The sequence below is a fragment of the Rutidosis leptorrhynchoides genome, chromosome 1 (genome assembly GCF_046630445.1).
Source record: "Rutidosis leptorrhynchoides isolate AG116_Rl617_1_P2 chromosome 1, CSIRO_AGI_Rlap_v1, whole genome shotgun sequence".
Taxonomy (NCBI): Eukaryota; Viridiplantae; Streptophyta; class Magnoliopsida; order Asterales; family Asteraceae; genus Rutidosis; species Rutidosis leptorrhynchoides.
This window is the reverse complement of record NC_092333.1, coordinates 257,040,419-257,059,547: the sequence shown is the minus strand read 5'-3', so window position 1 is coordinate 257,059,547 and position 19,129 is coordinate 257,040,419. Positions and strand designations below refer to the sequence as shown.

Below are 19,129 nucleotides of genomic sequence, written 5' to 3'. Positions count from 1 at the left end.
CATTTGTTACTAAGCATCAGGCAAAGGAGCTAGAATTTCAAGAGAGATTGAAGAGGTTAGAGACTGTTCAGAATCCAGTGAAATATAAGGCTCCAGAAATAGGTTCATCTAAAGTGAAACACGCCCAGCCACAAACAGATTTTACTTCAAATACTTAGAAAATAACGTCAAGTTATGTCACTCCTGCACCTCAAAGTGTTCTGTATCAGATAACTTCAACCAAGGGGGCAAGTACTAAGGTTTTGAGAACAGAAAATATTCGCTTGCATACAATAAAAGGAGTTGAGGAGGATATGGCGTTGGTATCGATGGTAGTAAATTCTTATAATGATGTGTTGCATGGGAGAATTGGTAATAGTCATTTGGAACAGGAAGACTACGATCAAATAGACGAGAACGAGATGGAGAAAATGGATATTCTATGGGCTATGGGAAGTGTGATTCGCAGGGTGAAAAGATACATTGAAAAGACTGGGGAGAAACACTTGGGTGTGAGTAAGATCACCAAGTTTGGTTTTAACATGAACAAAGTAAGGTGTCATAACTGTCAAGAGTTGGGTCATTTCAAGCGAAACTGCACTAAACCAAAGCAGCAAGGATTTCATAACCCATTTCATAATTAGAAGCGTGAATAGAAGAATACTGTAAATGTTTCCATTATGGATGAATCTTCGAAGGCTTTAGCAGTTACTTATGATGATGAGTCCTATGATTGGTCCTTCGATGTAACTGATGCTTACGATCGTCATGCTAATGTAGTTAGGATTCAGATGACTGAAGAAGAGGAAGCAAGAGAAAAGGTTGAGAGAGAAAATATGGGTCGCGTTGGAAGAGATAAACAATGCAAATGCTTAGGATGCAGAATGGAAGATAGGATTGACAGAGCATGGAACTGGGCAAATTACTTGCGTCGAGGGTATGTAAACAAGAGGGTGGAAGAGAAGTTTAAGTGGGCCATTCACAGTGATGGGGATATTTGGACAGGCAGTGAGTCATCCTCTTCAGATGACGACTCAAAGAAATCCTGTGTGTATGTTGGTCAGTCTTCTGTGTGTAACTCAGCATCTGTAAGGACAAAGACCTTAAATGAGAAGGGGTTGGTCAATTTGGATCTTGGTTCAGATAGCTCGAGCTCATAGTTGGAATCAGAATTCGAATCTGAGTCTGGTGAAGTCAAAAAGGAAGCGCCGCATCTCTATGCGTTCATGGCAGACTCTTCAAATAACTCTAAGGTAACGCCTGAAACTAATCCGGTTTGTAAAAATTGTGTTAGCTTAGACTTGCAATTACATGAACTTAGGGAGTCTGTTAAAACATGCAATAGATGTGTAACTCTAGAGGATCAGGTCAAAAGGTTGTCTGATATTTTCCTAAACTGTAATAATTGTGTTGCTTTAAATCAAGAAATAGATGACCTTAAAAAGGCTTATCAAGTTCTTAAGAAGCAATATGAGGATAATCTGTAGTTTAAGAATAGAGAAAAAGAGTTTAGGGACATAATTAAGACAATAGACGATTAGGTGACCGATTTGAAGTCGAATGTGTTGTTAAATACTCAGACCATAATGAGGCAGATTAAGGAGATAAATGAGCTTAAGAGAGAAAAAGAATCCTTTAAGATCATTTTTGAAACTGAAAAGGAAAAGGCCTATATTTACAAGAGATCTGCGTTTGTCCTAGAGTATTGTCAGAAGGTTGGAGGAAAACAAACTGGTGGTGATTATAAATAGTGTCCTCCTCCATTCGAGCATGACTATAGTTTCCCACCTCCAGAGAAACAGTTCGGGGAAGATTATGTTCCCATTCAATCGACCGAACAAGATAATGGTAACGGGATAGGTACATCTGAGACTCATAGTGCAGGAGTAGAAAAGAATGAAAATGTAGAAAAACCTAACCCTGAAACTGTTAAAATTCTGAAAAACCCGGCAAATCAGAGACCAATAAAGATTAGGAACCGATCGCCAATTAAATTTGTTAAAGGTCCTAACTTTGAGGAGGAGGATTTCTTCAAACCTGCTGGAAATCTGCAATCAAAGTATGTTCCTCCACCAAAACGATCTCCTGATAGAACTACTGAGCGATCTCCTGTAAACAGGAGATCCCTACCCAGATATTTTAGAAATAGTTCTCCACCTGCTCGTAGACCTAGCTTCAATTCCTATTTTAGGGATGATAAAATTGAAACTGTGCGTACATTTTTGCATTGCGGGTTGGGAGGTCATAAGGCGGTTCATTGTTCTAAACGATTTGTAGCACCCAGAAGGAGGATTGGGCTGAGTCCTCCTAAAAGGTTTAAAAAATTTCGATCAGCTTCTCCTCCTAAGAATCAGATGTCGTCTAGACCTAACTCTCATGGGTCAAGTCAACATGTGATTTATGAGAATCAATCCACGATTGAAAACAGTAAAAGGGTTAAACAGGATAATGTTTATTTTAAGAAACTCTTACATAAGAACCAAATGTGGGTGACAAAGGAGGGTTCTAATGGGGCTAGTGGTTCGGGCCCCACTTTCAGGGAAAATGAAATGGCTGTTAATGCAAATGGGAAACCCATTGCTGAAAAGGCATGGGTATCCCCCTCAAACTAATTATTTTTCTTTTTATTTGTGCAGGTCACCTACAGTCCAAACGAAAACACTTGGATTGTTAATAGTGGGGCGTCCATGCACATGACAGGAAACATGTCTCTGTTGAATGATGTTAAATCTATTAAGGGTGGACCTGTTTCTTTTGCTGGTGATCAAGGAGGGTTTATAACTGCTCAAGGGATGATTTCAAATTCTTCGGTCAGTTTTGACAAAGTGAGCTATGCAAAGGAAATGTCCAATAACCTGCTGTCTGTCTCTCAAGTGTGTGACATGAGGCATAAAGTTTTATTTGATAAACAACAGTGTTATATCATGAGAAAAGATTATAAAGTACCAGATGATATAATTCTTATGACGGCACCTAGATGTCAAGACCTGTACATTCTGGATATGTCAAAGGCTTATGTGAACACAGCTACAGGGCATCAGGCTTTTGTGTCCCGAGCTTCTGAGCAAGAGTCAATGTTATGGCATAAGAGGATGGGTCACTTGAGTTTTTGGAAAATGAACCATTTAGTTCACAATTGTTTAGTCGAAGGGGTAAATGTTAAAGGGTTTCAGGCTCCTGATGGTTGCGTACCGTGTAAGAAGGGGAAGCAAGCTAAGAAACCACATAAGGCTAAGAAACATCATTCCATTGATACTCCTCTTGAGATGCTTCATATGGACCTCTTCGGTCCAGTTAACAAGAAAAGTATTACTGGACACTCCTATTGCTTAGTGGTTACTGATGAATACTCACGGTTTACATGGGTTGTGATGCTGAAAAGTAAAGCTGATACTTTCGAACAAATCAAGTTGCTGATCACGAGGCTTGAAACGTTGTACAAATTGAGGGTTCGTAGGATCCGGACAGATAATGGGAAAGAGTTTAAAAATAAGAAAATGGAAGAGTATTGTAATGAAAGAGGAATTCAACAACAATTCAGTTCACCTTATACTCCGCAGATGAATGGTGTTGTTGAAAGAAAGAATCGTACTCTAATTGAGACTGCTAGGACCATGCTGACTGACTCAGAATTACCAGTTACCTTTTGGAGTGAGGCATTTTGAATGCGTGCTATACGATGAATAGGGTGCTTGTTGTGAAATGTCATGGCAAGACATGTTTTGAGCTGCTTCTGAAAAGAAAACCCCACATTAAACATCTTGAACCATTTGGTTCTCTTTGTAGTATAATGGTTAGAGATTCAGGTGGGAAATTCAATCCGAAAACTGTTACAGGTAGGTTTTTGGGTTTTGGGAATGTGACCAAACGAGTTTACAATTTGGAATCACGGTGTGTTGAAGAATGTACCGAAATTGATGTTCAAAGACATGCAGCAATTCCATTCGGAAAAGGGTACACGTGGCAGTTTGATTATGATAAGTTGTTTGATTCATTCAAGCTTCCAGAGGATGACTCTGATGATGAAGAGATAGCTGCACAAATGATGTATAACATGCGTCTCTCTACTGAACGTATGTCTGATGTGCGTACACAATCTCAAGTGCCTAAAATAACAGATAACATAGCACCAGTGACAGGGACTAATGATGATGACTCGGACTTAGGGGATTCAGTTCTAGCATTAGAGGAATCGACCTTACAGTCTGAGGGGGATGAAGTTTATCTGGATGAAGTATATGAGGACTTGGTAGAGGAAGAACTGGATAGAACTGTGTTGGAAGAACCACTTCAAGATGAGGAACTCATACAAATAGTTACTGTGGATCCTTTTACAAACTAATACAGATGACATCATTGAAACCAGCGGACTAAGACGGTCTGGCACATCGGTTTCTCTCCCTAAACGTTTTGATGATTATGTAATTAAGCCTGTAGGTGTTTTAGGTGCTAATACATGTGAATCTTTTGCTTCGGATGAACGTGTAACACCCTCTGCAAATGTTGTTTCTGCTTTTTATACTGAATTGAATCAGACCGGAAGAATCTTCAGGAATGCGTACTGTGCTTTGTATCGCAAATTGAACCAGAAGACGTCAAAGATGCTTTGCAGTATGATGAGTGGGTTTCAGCTATGCGGGAAGAACTTCAACAGTTTAATCACTTGAGTGTTTAGAGATTGGTAATACCACCTACAGGTTGTAAGCCGTATGGCCTGAAGTGGGTATTGAAAAATAAGACAGATGATCAGGGTATCGTGGTTCGGAACAAAGCAAGATTGGTTGTTCGAGGTTATCAACAAATTCTAGAAGTTGATTATGACGAGGTATATGCTCCGGTTGCCAGATTTGAGGCGATACAGATGTTTTTAGCATTTGCTTCGTGGAAAGGTATTAAAGTGTTTCAGATGGATGTTAAGAGTGCATTTCTATATGGTACTCTCCAAGAAACTGTGTATGTAACTCAGCCACCGAGCTTTGTTGACCCACATCATCCAGAGAAGGTGTATCTCTTAGAAAAGGTGCTTTATGGTCTTCACCAAGCCCCGAGAGCTTGGTATGCTACTCTGTCAAACTATATGATAGAGAATGGTTTTAGACGAGGGGTCATCGATCAGACTCTTTTTATTAAGGAAAGGGGGGACGACATTATATTGGTACAAGTATATGTGGATGATATCATCTTTGGGTCAACTAATCAGAAAATGGTTGATGAGTTTCAGGACGTAATGCAAAAACGGTTTAAGATGAGTTCACTAGGGGCCATTAATTTCTTCTTAGGGTTGCAGGTTGATCAAACTGAAAAGGACATTTTTCTACATCAATCAAAGTATGTAGCTGACATCTTGAGCCGGTTCAAGATGGAAGATGAACGAATTGCCAAGAATCCTCTGTCGGTGAATCACGGGATTACACCAGAAAATACAGGGCCGAAAGTCAATCCGAATCTTTACAGGGCTATTATTGGTTCCTTAATGTATCTTACAGCGTCTCGCCCAGATATCATGTTCGCTACTTGTTTGTGTGCTCAGTGTCAGGCACAACCGAATGTGAATCATATGTTAGCAGCAAAGAAGATCATGCGTTATCTAAAGGGAACTCCAAGTTTGGGCTTATGGTATCCTAGAAAGGATGGGTTCGATCTAACGGATTTTAGTGATTCTGATTATGGAGGTTGTAAGAGAGATTTCAAATCAACCTCGGGAGGTTGTCAGTTTCTAGGTAGCAGGTTGATAAGTTAGCAGTGTAAGAAACAAACAGCAGTCGCACAATTGACGTGTAAGGCTGAATATATTGCAGCGGAAAATTGTACTTCTCAAGTTGTCTGGATTCAACAACAACTTCGGGACTACGGTTTGCAAATTTCTAACATTCCTATATATGTTGATAATACTGCTGCTATTGCTGTTACTAAGAATCCTGTTAATCATTCTAAGACTAAACACATAGGGATCAAGTACCATTTCATTAGGGACTGTTATGAAAAGAAACTAATAGATATCCTACAAATAGGTAGAACAACCCAAAGGGCTGACTTGTTTACAAAAGCGTTTGATAGACCCCGTTTCCTATTCCTATTAAATGTGTTAGGTGTGAAAGATAGGGCGGAAGTTGTGTTCGACAAGGAGTTATTGAAGTAACCATCCAATCTGTATCATTTGTATATTTTACATTTTACATCATTTTTACATGCTACTTAGTTTATTTTTTGTGTTTTACATGATCATTTTTTTTTCTGTTATGCATTTTTTAAATTGAAAAACCAAAAAGATTGTGTTTATTTGCTTTCTGTTGAGTAGAATATTTGATAAAATTGCTTCATCAGAAAATACAAAAACATTGAAAAATGAAAAATCCATAAAAATCAGAAAAATTAGAAAATGAGAAGTTGTTATGTGAAAATGGGAAATGATTGTATTACTGAACTTGCATGTTAAGCGTTCTGCGTAAAAAATAGTAGTACATGATTCGTTAATGAATGTTGATAAATTTTGAGGATTGAATTTTGGAATGAGAGGATCACTTGTGCATAAGGTAAATAATCTTGGCAAGAAAATCGTGGAAAGATTTACAGCGGTTGACGGTAGTCACCTACCTATCACTGAGAATGTATTGAGAAAGGATTGTTTAGGAACTCAACAGACGGTTGAGGTCTCCCTACTACGATTTATACTCTAGTGAAGGATTGCCAAGTAAATCCACAAAGTGAGTTTACTTTGTTCGAACCTATACTAGTTTCTATTCACCTTTATTGCTTGGGCCGAAACGCCTTAGGTTAGTCAGGTATCTAAAGGGGGGTTGTTCTCACTATGAACGGGTCGAAAGGTGCAATTCTGTATCACAGACATTTCATCAGTTTGAGAAAATTATTGAAGGAGACTGCTTCAACGCCAAAGATTAATGTTGCAGTGTGGTTCATCTCTAAGTGTGGTGCACATCATCCAAGTTGTATTTATTCTTTTATTTCAAGTTGTTTTCATTTATGTTTCAGTTTGCAAAGGCAAAAGAGCAACATCAGAAAATCCAAAAAAAAAAAAAAAAAAAAAATGAGTGGATTCAGTTATTGGTTATTTATTCATGTATATATAGTTTCGAAGAATTATCGATGATGCACCACAGCTACTACGAAGAGTTCATGCTATTAAATAGTACAGACTATGTGTCTATCAGAAATTTAATTCTTCTTGTGAAAGATGATCAAACGCTATGCTGATCAGAACAATTTAAGTTATCTATATCCGAGGGGGAGAAGTGCCAGAGTTTCAGATCTAGAAAACTCAAATCATTCTGTACATTTATTGTCTGTGATATGGGTTGAGCCGATTGATCTAGATAGCTGGGGATATCTTCTGGAGGGTATTCTGATTTAGAATTCCATCACTCCTAAAATCATCATTTCATTCCATCATTATTAGCTTTCCACTCAAGCATGGGGTTTATAGCGACTGGTAATTGTGTTCTTACGGAGTATGCAATAAAATTGAGATAAATAAAGCTTTCTGAATCAAAAGGTATAAGTTTAAGGTAGAAGCTCATGGCTGACAGGGTTGCTAGAAATATCATGAGATGTTCCTGTTCAATTAAATCGAAAGTACATCGAGGTGATAGCGGAAAGCTTCAATATATTGTGCTCAATTGACTACCTAAAAAATTTGTGCGATCTAAAGTGAGGACTAAGCTTAAGATTATTTACCCCCATGTGTGTAAGTGATTTTCAAAAAGTCTGGGAGGAAAGTCTGATAAGTTTATTGATTTTCAAAGACTAAAAGTGTAAGTACTTGAAAATCTAATTTGGAACAAAAAGTTCTGAATGAATAAATTGAACAAGGTTATTAATTGCAAATCATAGTTCAGTTCTGATCCCAAGAAAAATGTTGATTAATTCATCTTCTCACAAAAATATGGTAGTCTACTATGTTAGCTGTATAGTTTGTTCTTGAGAGTTTAATCTGTTTTCATACTTGTGATTTACACCATGCTAGTTTATTGATTTAATTCATCATATGTGTATGCCTGCATTTGTTTTCCATTGTTTACATTATAAAATGAAAAAGACAAAAAGATTTAGTGTGATTTTAATATTTTTGCATGTTTCATACTGTATATTGTTGCATATCATTTTGTGGTTACTTCATAAACTCTGTATGTGTGGACCAGGGGGAGTAAGCAAGTGTGTAAGTGTTAGTAGAAGAGATCCGTAAAATGAAAAGTTTATTAAGTCGGGTATTCACTTATTTGACTTAGGTTAAAATGCTTTTGGATCTGGAAAAGATGTGTAAAGTTGAGATTTTATGGACTAGTTTACATAAGTGAGTTGAATTGGTTGAGAATTAGCGTTAGAAAAAACAAGAATGAAAATTTAGTTTTAATGTTTTAATAGCAACCGGACGGTTACACAATGTAACCGCACGGTTACACCATGTAACCGCCCGGATAAGTGAAATTTAAGGGTTTTTGGACTTAAATTCTAACCGCACGGTTACATATTGCAACCGCACGGTTACATATTTTTGGGCCGGATACAACCCTGCAACCGCACGATTGTAGGACGGGTATAAATACCCAGACTCATAACCGTGGGTTGCTTGTGCTCTCATTTGGTTAAGTGTTAAATTCATCTAAAATTGTGAAGTGTTAAGGGGAGCTTTTGATCTCGTTTTTCTGAATCTACTTGTGTTTCTCATCAATTTCATCTACTACAGGTTCTATTTCATCCATTAAATCTCTTATTTTAATTAGTTTTTATTTTTTTAGGTTAAGATCAATATTGAGAGTGTTGATGTGTTTTAACTGAAATTGTTGTTTTCAACATGCTAATCGGAGGTATTAGATGCTATTACAATGATTTAATTGATGATCAATACTCGTTTTGGTGGAATTAGGTTTTGAAAACCCTAATAGTTCGGATGAATGCAACAGCACGGTTGCACCCTGCAACCGCACGGTTATGCGTGCAACCGAGTACTATTCTGTGCATCCGCATGGTTGCACAGCAGATTTAAAATCTAAACAGGCATTGGTGCATCCGTATAAATTAGGACATACCCGTATGGTTACACTTGCAACCGTATCTGTTTTCATTGCAACGTACGGATACATGTCAGAAACCCTAATTTTGATTTTTAGCTGATAATTTTTGTGTTTGCGATATTATGACTGTGTATTTCAGATATGTCTGGGACTCCCGTTTAAAGTGTTCCTACTGTCAGTGCTACCGGTTCAGGTTCTGGTCAGACACGTGCTGAAAAGAAGACTAAACCGAGAAGGGTGACAAAGTCTCGATCTAAGAAGGCTGCTGAGCATAACAATGAGTTGCAGGTTGGACCTAACAACAACATGATTGCAAACTTGAATAAGAATGATACTTTAGCTGATTATCATGGGATTATGGAGTTTCTTGAGCGTTCTCGGAATTACACAGCTATCACTTTTGATGTGTCAGCTTATGTGTCTCATCAACGTGAATTTTGGAAGAATGTTACTTTGTCCAAAGCTATGGATTGTGAACGAAGGATTGATGTGCTGAACAGTATGGTTCAGGGTAAGCCGATCGTTTTTACTGAGGGACATATCAGGAGGATGTTAAACTTCCCTGATAAGGCAGATACGAAAACAAGGTTAAATTTGGGACTTGTCAAAGGTTGTTTTCAAAGATGTAAGTATTATGTGGATTTGACTAAGTCAAAAGTGGTGAAGTCAGGTTTTTGTCCTACTTTCAAGTATTTGGCTCATGTTATTGTTCACTGTTTGAGTTCAAGAAGGGAAGGTCATGATGACTTAAACTTTGTGATGCAATCAATGACGGTGGCTTTAATTCTCAATCTTCCATATAACTTCTCTAGAGTTATTTTTGATTACTTGATCGAGAACAGCAAGTTTAAGTCTGATCCCTATCTGCTTTATCCTCGATTTCTTCAGCTAGTTATTAATTCTCCGCATACCGAGCTTATCAGGGAGGATAAGGATCTCATTAATCTAAATGTTATGACCAATGAGTTGGTGAGGTGTATGATTTACTACAAGGGTAAAGTAGCACCACCAAACCATCCTTTGTTTGGCCATCCGAAAAAGGCTGATTATGTTGCAAGGAACCCTAGAATGTGGAGAAATGAGGATAGTGATTCTGATAAGGAGGATATTATTCCTGATTTTGCAGAAATAGAGGATGAAGATGAGGTGGTTGAGATTGGTTCTCACTCAGGACGAACAGCTGATGATCTCGAGAATTACAGCTTGGAAGATGAGGTTACCGAAGTTGGTGAGTTGTTGATGTCGTTAAAAAGGAAGGAAGTTCAGGTGGATGAACCTCTGAGAAGACCAAAAATAAAGAGAGGTCATGTGAGAAGTGTAGTGACCCGAACTTTTCCATGTTTATATATATTAAATGAAATTGATATTTACATGATTAAGTGTTTCCAACATGTTAAGCAATCAAACTTGTTAAGACTTGATTAATTGAAATAGGTTTCATATAGACAATTGACCACCCAAGTTGACCACGATTCACGAACGTTAAAACTTATAAAAACTATATGATGACATATATATGAATATATATATATATATATATATATATATATATATATATATATATATATATATATATATATATATATATAGTTAACATGATATTATGATAAGTAAGTATTTCATTAGGTATTTTAACAATGAGTTATATACATAAAAATGAGACTATTGAATTAAGAAACTCGAAAACGATATATAACGATTATCGTTATAACAACGTCTTATTAAATACATATGAATCATATTAAGATATTGATACACTATATTTAAACATGATAAATGATAAGTAAACATATCATTAAGTGTATTAACAATGAACTACATACGTAAAAACAAGACTACTAACTTAAGGATTTCGAAACGATACATATATGTAACGATTATCGTTGTAACGACATTTAAATGTATATATATCACATTAAGATATATTAATACATCATAATATCATGATAATGTAATAATTTAACATCTCATTAGATATAATAAACAATGGGTTAACAACATTTAACAAGATCGTTAACTTAAAGGTTTTAAAACAACACTTACATGTAACGACTAACGATGACTTAACAACTCAGTTAAAATGTATATACATGTAGTGTTTTAATATGTATTCATACACTTTTGAAAGACTTCAAGACACTTATGAAAGTACTTCTACTTAGCAAAAATGATTACAATTACATCCTCGTTCATTTTCATCAACAATTCTACTCGTATGATCCCGTATTCGTACTCGTACAATACCCAGCTTCTAAATGTATGTACTATTGGTATATACACTCCAATGATCAGCTCTTAGCAGCCCATGTGAGTCACCTAACTATGTGGGAACCATCATTTGGCAACTAGCATGAATGATTACACAAAATTACAAACTAATGTGACCTTATATGGAGTACCTACATCACGTTTTCAATCATCACCATAAACACTTTCATTTTTCAATTTTTATGCATTAAACTAAACTCTCTCAAGTGTTCTTCCATTGTTCTAAGTGTTCTTCATCATCTTCATCAAAATCTAGCTCAATCTAGTTCATAAATCCATACATAAACCAAGTTACAAAACAACTACTCAAGAACACACCAACAACACTTTCAAGTTTGCTAGCTTACTTTCAATCTTGCAAATCCATTTCAAGTGATCATCCAATCTCAAGAAATCTTTCTTATTTACAGTAAGATATATTTCTAATTCAAGGTAATACTCATACTCAAACTTTGATTCAATTTCTATAACTATAAAAATCTTATTTCGAGTGGAAATCTTACTTGAACTTGTTTTCGTGTCATGATTTTGTTTCAAGAACTTTCAAGCCATCCAAGGATCCTTTGAAGCTAGATCTATTTTTCTCATTTCCAGTAGGTTTATCCACAAAAATTGAGGTAGTAATGATGTTCAAAACATCATTCAAATCATATATATAAAACTATCTTATTCGAAGGTTTAAACTTGTAATCACTAGAGCATAGTTTAGTTAATTCTAAACTTATTCGCAAACAAAAGTTAATCCTTCTAACTTGACTTTTAAAATCAACTATACACATGTTCTATATCTATATGATATGCTAACTTAATGATTTAAAACCTGAAAACACGAAAAACACCGTAAAACCGGATATACGCCGTCGTAGTAACACCGCGGGCTGTTTTGGGTTAGTTAATTAAAAACTATGATAAAATTTGATTTAAAAGTTGTTCTTCTGGGAAAATAATTTTTCTTATGAACATGAAACTATATCCAAAAATCATGGTTAAACTCAAAGTGGAAGTATGTTTTTCAAAATGGTCATCAAGACGTCGTTCTTTCGACTGAAATGACTACCTCTTATAATATTGAATTGTAACCTGTATTTCTGACTATAAACTTATACTTTTTTTGTTTAGATTCATAAACTTAAGTTCAATATGAAACCATAGCAACTTGAATCACTCAAAACGGATTTAAAACGAAGAAGTTATGGGTAAAACAAGATTGGATAATTTTGCTTGTTGTAGCTACGTGAAAATTGGTAATAAATCTATATTAATCATATCCTAGCTAACTTATATTGTATAATACATATATTCTAATATATTATGTAATCTTGGGATACCATAGACACGTATACAAATGTTTTGACATATCTTATCGACCCATGTATATATATTATTTGGAACAACCATAGACACTCTATATGCAGTAATGTTTGAGTTAGCTATACATGGTTGAGGTTGATTCCAAAAATATATATACTTTGAGTTTTGATCTAGCCTTAGACGTGTATACACTGGATCGTGTATTGATTCAAGATAATATATATTGATTTATTTCTGTACATCTAACTGTGGACAACTAGTTGTAGGTTACTAACGAGGACAGCTGGCTTAATAAACTCAAATCATTAAAACGTAATAAAAATGTTGTAAATATATTTTGAACATACTTTAATATATATGTACATATTTGTTATAGGTTCGTGAATCGACCAGTGGCTAAGTCTTACTTCCCGACGAAGTAAAAATATGTGAAAGTAAGTTATAGTCCCACTTTTAAAATCTAATATTTTTGGGATGAGAATACATGCAGTTTTATAAATGTTTTACGAAATAGACACAAGTAATTGAAACTACATTATATGGGTGAATGATCAAAGCCGAATATGCCCCTTTTGCTTGGTAGCCAAAGAATTAGTAAACCGATCTACTAATTGACGCGAATCCTAAAGATAGATCTATTTGGCCTAACGAACCCCATCCAAAGTACCGGATGCTTTAGTACTTTGAATTCATTTTTATCATGTCCGATGGATTTTCTGGAATGATACGGGATATTCTTATATGCATCTTGTTAATGTTGGTTACCAGGTGTTCACCATATGAATGATTTTTATCTCTATGTATTGGATGTATATTGAAATATGAAATCTCGTGGTCTATTATTACGATTTAATAAATATATAGGTTAAACCTATAACTCACCAACATTTTTCGTTGACGTTTAAAGGATGTTTATTCTCAGTTGATTATTAAGAGCTTCCGCTGTTGCATGCTAAAATATGGACAAGATTCGGTGTCAGCATGATTGTATAATATTGTTTAAAACTGCATTCGAGATTTACTTTGTTGTAACATATTAATATTGTAAACCAATATGTATTGGTAGTGTGTAAGTGTGATATTTTTAGATTATCATTTCTTGATAATCTAGGTGGTGTCTTTTTAACCTTGTCGATAAAATAAAAGTTATGGTTTGTTTTAAAAACGAATGCAGTCTTTGAAAAATGTCTCATATAGAGGTCAAAACCTCGCAAAGAGATCAATTAATATGAAACGTTTATGATCGATATGAACGGGACATTTCAAGAAGGGTTGTCGATCCTTCAGGTGGGGGTTCAACTACTCAAAGATATGAGGCACCATCTACTCAACGAGTTCAGGCGCCCCCGGTACCACCTGCTCAACCTACTAAACTAGTTCCAACATCTCAAGTTGCTTCTACGCAGGAGGGTAGCTCGCTGGCTCTTGCAAATGCTAATCCGGCATTTGTTACTCTTCAGGCTACTGTGCTGAACTTGGTTAATAAGGTTGATGAGATGACAAAGAAGGATAAAGAGAAAAAGAAAAGGGTGAATGAGTTACAAGCTAAAGTGGACTCATTGACTTCTGAACTTGAGAAATCTCAAAAGGTAGCTGTTGATCTAAAACAGTTAACAGAAAAACAGGCTAAGAGGATCAGGCGGTTGGATCGTCATGATCAAAAGTTTAAAAGAAAGATAGAAGCTGATCCTCAAGATGGGTCAATTCGGTTAAAGATGGAGCATATTGATGATGATCTCTTTTCTACAGAAAGCGAATTTTCTTCAGACTCTTCATCTGAGGGGACTGAGAACGTAAGTCAGATACAGGAGGTACATTTTCCTAAACCTCTGTCTATTGATATTCATAAGTTAACATATTTTTTGGACCATCAAGGTAAAGTGATTAGCTTGCTAGACTATGATGTGGAGGAGGGGGAAATTGTACATATTATGCCAAATGAAGAGGTAGCTAGAATGTTTGGTATTGAGGTAGATAAATTGATTGCTGCTGAAAAGGCTCCAAATACTGCTGGTACATGTGAGAAGAGGCATTTAAGCGATGATAGTGCTGAAGAAGTTATAGTTGAGGATGCTTCGGATGATGAGAACGTTGATAAAAGTGCTGAGGAAGATGACTTGCCTGAGTTTGCTGATCTTTTTAATCAACAAAGTGATGATGTTCTGAATAGGAAAATGGATGAGAAGCGGACGGTTGAGGAAGGTGAGTCGTCTAGTGTGAACAAAGAGGGTGAGAATCTTGATACCATAAATAAACAGAAAAACAAAGAATGGAGGGAGTATCAAAGATCTTGCACCAAAGCGTGGTTTAAGAAAGTACCGTTGGAACCAAAATACAAGTTATATTACGATCAAACGGGAAAGGTTACAGGAGGAAAGATTCTCAGTTGGGCATATTTGAAAGATTTGAATTTCTTTGCTGTGCGTAGAGAGAATGAGGTAGATTATTTTAAACATGCTGTTGGTATTAAAACACTACCATATTTTGAGATGATGGAATTGGCAAGATTAACACTGCTCTATCATGAAACTGACGGTTGGGGGCAGTGGATGCAGTTTAAGATCCGAAAAGAGTTCAAGTACGGCTGGTCTGTGTTAGAGCCGCAGTTCCCAAAAGTTTTCTTATCGTACTGATCAATCAACTAGGAATATAGTTCGAGTGGTTAGGTATAAACGAGCCCCATCCAAAGTACCGGATGCTTTAGTACTTTGAATTCGTTTTTATCATGTCCGATGGATTTCCTGGAATGATAGGGGATATTCTTATATGCATCTTGTTAATGTCGGTTACCAGGTGTTCACCATATGAATGATTTTTATCTCTATGTATGGGATGTATATTGAAATATGAAATCTTGTGGTCTATTATTACGATTTAATAAATATATAGGTTAAACCTATAACTCACCAACATTTTTCATTGACGTTTAAAGCATGTTTATTCTCAGGTGATTATTAAGAGCTTTCGCTGTTGCATGCTAAAATATGGACAAGATTCGGTGTCAGCATGATTGTATAATATTGTTTAAAACTGCATTCGAGATTTACTTTGTTGTAACATATTAATATTGTAAACCAATATGTATTGATAGTGTGTAAGTGTGATATTTTTAGATTATCATTTCTTGATAATCTAGGTGGTGTCTTTTTAACCTTGTCGATAAAATAAAAGTTATGGTTTGTTTTAAAAACGAATGCAGTCTTTGAAAAACGTCTCATATAGAGGTCAAAACCTCGCAAAGAGATCAATTAATATGAAACGTTTATAATCGATATGAACAGGACATTTCAAGAAGGGTTGTCGATCCTTCAGGTGGGGGTTCGACTACTCAAAGATATGAGGCACCATCTACTCAACGAGTTCAGGCGCCCCCGGTACCACCTGCTCAACCTACTAAATAAGTTCCAACATCTCAAGTTGCTTCTACGCAGGAGGGTAGCTCGCTGGCTCTTGCAAATGCTAATCCGGCATTTGTTACTCTTCAGGCTACTGTGCTGAACTTGGTTAATAAGGTTGATGAGATGACAAAGAAGGTTAAAGAGAAAAAGAAAAGGGTGAATGAGTTACAAGCTAAAGTGGACTCATTGACTTCTGAACTTGAGAAATCTCAAAAGGTAGCTGCTGATCTAAAACAGTTAACATAAAAACAGGCTAAGAGGATCAGGCAGTTGGATCGTCGTGATCGAAAGTTTAAAAGAAAGATAGAAGCTGATCCTCAAGATGGGTCAATTCGGTTAAAGATGGAGCATATTAATGATGATCTCTTTTCTACAGAAAGCGAATTTTCTTCAGACTCTTCATCTGAGGGGACTGAGAACGTAAGTCAGATACAGGAGGTACATTTTCCTAAACCTCCGTCTATTGATATTCATAAGTTAACATATTTTTTGGACCATCAAGGTACAGTGATTAGCTTGCTAGACTATGATGTGGAGGAGGGGGAAATTATACATACTATGCCAGATGAATAGGTAGCTAGAATGTTTGGTATTGAGGTAGATAAGTTGATTGCTGCTGAAAAGGCTCCAAATACTGCTGGTACACGTGAGAAGAGGCATTCAAGCGATGATAGTGCTGAAGAAGTTATAGTTGAGGATGCTTCGGATGATGAGAACGTTGATAAAAGTGCTGAGGAAGATGACTTGCCTGAGTTTGCTGATCTTTTTAATCAACAAAGTGATGATGTTCTGAATAGGAAAGTGGATGAGAAGCGGACGGTTGAGGAAGGTGAGTCGTCTGGTGTGAACAAAGAGGGTGAGAATCTTGATACCATAAATAAACAGAAAAACAAAGAATGGAGGGAGTATCAAAGATCCTGCACCAAAGCGTGGTTTAAGAAAGTACCGTTAGAACCAAAATACAAGTTATATTACGATCGAACGGGAAAGGTTACAGGAGGAAAGATTCTCAGTTGGGCGTATTTGAAAGATTTGAATTTCTTTGCTGTGCGTAGGGAGAATGGGGTAGATTATTTTAAACATTCTGTTGGTATTAAAACACTACCATATTTTGAGATGATGGAATTGGCAAGATTAACACTGCTCTATCATGAAACTGACGGTTGGGGGCAGTGGATGCAGTTTAAGATCCGAAAAGAGTTCAAGTATGGCTGGTCTGTGTTAGAGCCGCAGTTCCCAAAAGTTTTCTTATCGTACGGATCAATCAACTGGGAATATAGTTCGAGTGGTTAGGTATAAACGAGCAAAGACTATGAAGTTTGCACCGGTTCGTAAGATGCCACAGAATTTCGGTGATCGGTTTCGTTGGCGGTATTATGATGGAAGAACAGAAGAAGCGGTGATTGTGTTGGATAATCCTAATGATAGTTTGGACCAGATCAGGATTATTGATCCGAGGTGGATTAGGAATTTGAGTAAGACTGATATCAAGGTGTTGAGGAAACATCCAATCTTTCATGAGTTGGCTAATAACGAGCAGGCAATTCAGTTTAACCGTGCTGTTCGTACTTGTTATGCTTTTGATATCCATGCTTAATGTTTGTCTGATGGTTTTAAATTTCATGAACTGTGAACTTGAACATTTTCTTTTGGATTTAGTTCGATTTAGTTGTAATAACTTTATTTTAACGTCTTAATTTTCATATAATTGAATGTGTTGACTGTGTGTTTAGTTGTTTTGCAGGGAAAATGTATAATGTGATTTTAGATAATGAACTGGGTCCTAGGGGGAGTTTGTTGGTGCATAATTAGTCCCCGATTTCATTATGATCATGTTAATAAGCTTAATCGTTTAATTTTCTGTGCTGGTATGCACCCGCACGGTTGCAGGATGCAACCGTACGGTTAGACATGTAACCGCACGTTTGCAACGTGCTGTATATATTTAAAAGGGGTTTCTGGTTCATTGTTGGGGTTACGTATCCTAGCCTATACTACACGTACAATCCGATTCTCTGGTGTTCTAGTATTCAATATAGTCGATCTTTAACATATCTAAGTCGATTTTATCATTAAGATCAAAGGTTTTCATTGAGTTTTGAGCATAAAACCCAATAACGAGATTTTCCGCACTCGTTATTGAATCTAAGATCGTTTAATCTTGTTTACACGATCCTACAAAACAGAACCGTTGTAAACCACAATTTGCAATATTCTACATACGTGACCAAACACGAACCACAGACACTCAACTCAGACAGTGGCGATTCCAGGATGAAAACCTTATGGGGTCCCAAAAAAAAAATTTCGAAGCTAATTATATTTGAAGTGTAATTTAATGGTCATTTACCTTTAAAAATCATAAATACTACGAATATATGGGGTTCCGTAGTTAAATTTAGTGGTGTCCTATACAATTTAAAATACACATTCAATAAAAATTTTATACACTAGTGGGGTCATAGGACCTCACCCCTTATGCCTTAGAATCGCCATTGAACTCAGACGACTTTAATGATATAGTCAACAGCGGTGCAGCTTTTGCTTCTCTGTTTCTTGTTGATGATCCAGTTCTTGACCGCATTGACCAAGAACTACTGAACCGTGGTCAGGGTAAACCGGTTCCAGGTGGCTGGTGTTTAGGTGACTCTAATGAAGACGCTTGTTCCCTTTGGGGTGATGCTGATGTTTTAAAACCTGGTTCAGGTGCTAAAAGGCTGGAGCAACCTATGGTTGAGTTACTATCAAACGAGACATTTAACGTACATCAATGCATTTTCGAATGATGTGGACTGATACTGTTAGTATTTAGAATATTCGAGTCGGTGTTTATGTTTTATAGATTTATTTACACTTGGAATTTGTTGTATGTTGTTATTTGCATTATGGGAGATCGTTTGTTCTCCTGACTTTTGCTGTCACTCTCTTATTAGCAAATTCATCAGTACATAACATAGCTGCTTCAATTCCTTATCTTCTGTATCGAAGTATTCTATATTTTTTTCTTTTTAATACCCCTAATAGAAGATAATACATATCCTTTTTCGAAACTTCCAATAAATTACGATTGCGTTTTTTCATGATTATCTGCTTTTATTCAATTGTAAGTTTGCGAGTTTGTGATTAGTTCTCTTGTGACATCAA

At 36.3% G+C, this 19,129-nt stretch overlaps 1 protein-coding gene across 1 annotated transcript in view; it reads left to right on the top strand.

Moving 5' to 3' along the window:
* Positions 1 to 18,771, top strand: part of LOC139897192 (beta-glucuronosyltransferase GlcAT14A-like) — a 31,687-nt gene extending 12,916 nt beyond the window's left edge. Inside the window, exons 5-6 of the mRNA XM_071879866.1 lie at positions 18,172 to 18,208; positions 18,451 to 18,771. Of these exons, the coding sequence (XP_071735967.1) occupies positions 18,172 to 18,208; positions 18,451 to 18,771 (358 nt within the window). The remainder of the gene's footprint in view (positions 1 to 18,171; positions 18,209 to 18,450) is intronic.
* The last annotated feature ends 358 nt before the right edge of the window (positions 18,772 to 19,129 follow it).